This window comes from Myotis davidii, unplaced genomic scaffold (genome assembly GCF_000327345.1).
Source record: "Myotis davidii unplaced genomic scaffold, ASM32734v1 scaffold609, whole genome shotgun sequence".
Classification (NCBI taxonomy): domain Eukaryota; kingdom Metazoa; phylum Chordata; class Mammalia; order Chiroptera; family Vespertilionidae; genus Myotis; species Myotis davidii.
This window is the reverse complement of record NW_006300164.1, coordinates 539,537-542,914: the sequence shown is the minus strand read 5'-3', so window position 1 is coordinate 542,914 and position 3,378 is coordinate 539,537. Positions and strand designations below refer to the sequence as shown.

Here is a 3,378-nt window from a genome sequence, read left to right as displayed (position 1 = left end):
TGGGCTGTGCCCGCCTGCCCCGCCAGCAGTGGAGACAGGGCCCCGCCCGGGGCCACGCCGAGCACAAGCGCTGGGAACTGAACCCGAGGGGCTTCCGCAAAGACCTCGCGCAGCAGCACGGCCAGGGCACCTGTGCTCTCAGCAGGGAACTCCTGGGGCCCGGCCGGCGCGGCCTGTGAGCCAGGAGGCCACGGTTCCATTCCCAGGCAGGGCGCAGTGGGGGGCGTGCAGGAGGCGGCCCATCAGTGATTCTCTCCCCATCGATGCTTCGATCTCCCTTCCTCTCTGAAATCAATAAAAATATATTTTTTAAAAAAGTATTTATCGCATGTGTCTATCATTTTACTTTTTATCCAATCCCAGAGTTTTACGAATAAAAACATTAAAAATAGAAAGAGAAACAAACTCCTGGGGGGCGTGGGCAAAGCGCCCTGGAGAGGGCGGGCCCTGCACACAGGACAAGGCACCCAGGGCACCGTGGGCTGCACCTGCCACCGCCCCCGGGGGCGTGTCTGCAGCAGGGACCCCACCCACCGCGGCACAGGCAATAGGCGCCATCAGCTCTCGCGGAGACCTCCAGAGCAGCACCGTCCCCAGCGTGTCCTCTTGGGGCCCCTCGCTCCGGAGCACCCAGCAGGCCGCACCCACACCTCGCTGAGCTCTCAGGAAATGCGAGACGTCATCGCAGAGGGAAGTGTTCCAAGGCCACACAGGCTCCCCCCTTTCCACACGCTCATCAGATGCGCACGAGCATCTCACAGCGCCACCCCCTGCGCAGCAGCCTGAGGCCGCCGTGCCGGTCAGCAGGGCGACATCAAGGCCACGGCCAGCGAGAGTCCCAGGCAGCACCGCCTCCCACATGACCGGGCCCAGCACTCAGGGACTTTCCGGAGCTGGGGGCAGCCAGGGACTTCCCAGCGCACGCCTGCGGCCGTGGCAGGAGCCCAGGACTGGCTGCCCTGCCAGAGCCCAGGACGCCGTCGCCCACACCAGGGGCCTGGAGGCGGCAGAACCCCCAAAGGCCTCAGCGGTGGGGTGAGCCCGCCTGTCCCCAGGGATCCCCGGCCTCTCACGAGACAGCACGGCACCCGAGCTCCTGCCTCCCGGGAGAGACCCTGACCCCGAGGACTGGAGGCCTGGCAGTGCATCACCCGTCTGTGCAGAGGCACCAGTGGCCTCTGGGCAGCCGAACTCCGTCCATAGGCAGGCATCTCTCACTCCCAGAAGACACAGGGGGTGAGCTCCTCTGGCAGAACACAGCGGAGCCCGAAGACCATGTCAACGATCCATAGAGGACCGCACTGCCGCACGTGCCGGAGGCAGAAGGGAGAGCCCCCCAGGAACCAGGCTCCCCACGCAGCCCCGATGGCCGCTGCACCGCCCCGTCCACACCGAGGTGGCTCAGTCCCAGCCTGTGGCCTGGGCGGCCCTGACAGGGGCTCACCTAACCATGGAGACCTGGGCTCCACACAAACAGCCCAGCCTCGCCAAAGGGGGCTGCCCGCCAAAGGCCTGTCCACTCTGACCACAACCCGCCCCAGCCCCTGGCGGCCACTGCACCTCCTGAGCCGGCCTCCTGCAGGCCTCACGCCCGGGGGCCTTCTAGGCTCTGCCTCTGTGTCCGCTCGTCTCGCTGAGCCAGTGTCCTCCAGGTCCCCCACCCTGGACAGGGCGCCTGCCTTTTTTACGGCTGAATAGTGTCCCGTGGTGTGGACAGGCCACCTCAGCTGGTGGACACTGGGCCACCGTGACCCTTGTTACAAGTAACCCTCTGCAATGTCACTGTAAAGGACATTCATCAAGAGAGGGGACCAGGAATTGCCCTAACCGGTTTGGCTCAGCGGATAGAGCATCGGCCTGCGGACTCAAGGGTCCCAGGTTCGATTCTGGTCAAGGGCATGTACCTGGGTTGCGGGCACAACCCCAGTAGGAGGTGTGCAGGAGGCAGCTGATCAATGTTTCTAACTCTCTATCCCTCTCCCTCCCTCTCTGTAAAAAAATCAATAAAATATACTTTAAAAAAAGAGAGAGAGAGGGGACCAGGCCCTGGCCAGCAGCCCAGTGGTTAGTGTCAGCCTGAGGGTCGCAGGTTCAATTCCTGATCCAGGGCATGAACCTGGGTTGCAGGTTCATCCCTGGCCCCAGTCAGGGCTCGTGTGGGAGGCAACCGATCAATGTATTTCTCTCATCAATGTTTCTCTCTCTCCATCTCCCCCGCCCTTCCATTCTCTCTAAAAATATAAAGGAAAAATATCCTCAGGTGAGGACCACCAACAACAAAGAGCGGTGACCAGGCACCTGGACGACCTGGGCACCGCTCAGCCTCCAGCCCATCACACTGAGCCCCCAACACGCGGACACAAGACACAAAGCGCCTGGCAGATAGGCCCGGGGGAGATGCACCTGTGACCCAGGACAAATGCGCAGGGGACTCTGCAGTTTCCAACATCAACACAACTCGGAGTAAGAAAGCTTTGGTCTGAGGACACAACAGAGCAGTCCCACCACCGAGGGCTGCTTCCTGCATGTTCGGCACACGCTGCAGTGGCTTTCGGGCAGCACATGCCCGCCCGACACCCGGGAGTGGGGGCTGCACCCATTCCACAGATCAGGAAACTGAGGCCACCCGCCGGGGCTCCATGGAAGGGTCTAGGTTCTGTGCGACTGGGTATCTAAGCGGGCACATTAGAAGTGCCAGCTGCCTCTTTCATAGATGTCTGACAGATCCACGTGGTAGCGTCACGCAGGCCCACCTGGCACCACGGCATGTGGGCAGGCAGGCCTACCTCATACTCTTTGAGGGTCCCCTTCCAGGTGCAGCCGTCGCTGGGGCAGATGGCTGGCAGGCTTTCCACCTCCCTGCGGGCAGCATTGTCGGGGAAAACCTGGGGAGACAGCGAACCTGTGTGAGCAGCCCGCAGCCGGCCCCCCGAACCCAGGACCTGCCCGCAGCCGGTCCAAGCAGGAGCCAAGCGGGCACTTCCAGCTGCCGAGGGGCATCCACTGCGGGTGCTACAAAAGGAAACGCAACGTGTTTTCTGTTCGTTTGGGTGTTCGGCCTCAGGACCCCTTACCGAGCTGCTCTCCAAAACCGAAACGCCTTCTTCGTATATGCCCTCGTGCACACAGGCAGCGCAGTTCTGGGGCCCGGAGCTGGGGAGAGGGTGCTGCATGAGACCTGCTGCCCAGGACAGGCGGCGGCCCACGCCACTTAGCACGTCAGCACCGCCCCCATCAGTGACAAGCACACTGCGGTGATGTTCAAACGTTTAGAACGGAGAGATCGCTCCTGTGACGGTCACCCACGAGGCGCAGCCACTCAGAGGCAGAACCCGGAGCAGGTGTGGCCCGCCTGCCCTGTGGCACAGTGCCCTGCCT

At 62.6% G+C, this 3,378-nt stretch overlaps 1 protein-coding gene across 1 annotated transcript in view; it reads right to left on the bottom strand.

The window, feature by feature from the left end:
* The window catches only part of TRAF2 (TNF receptor associated factor 2), a 30,313-nt gene that overhangs the window by 26,505 nt on the left and 430 nt on the right, over positions 1-3,378 (bottom strand). Inside the window, exons 2-5 of the mRNA XM_015572332.1 lie at positions 3,075-3,153; positions 2,685-2,885; positions 535-654; positions 15-173 (exon numbers count right to left, since the gene is read on the bottom strand). Of these exons, the coding sequence (XP_015427818.1) occupies positions 15-173; positions 535-654; positions 2,685-2,885; positions 3,075-3,153 (559 nt within the window). The remainder of the gene's footprint in view (positions 1-14; positions 174-534; positions 655-2,684; positions 2,886-3,074; positions 3,154-3,378) is intronic.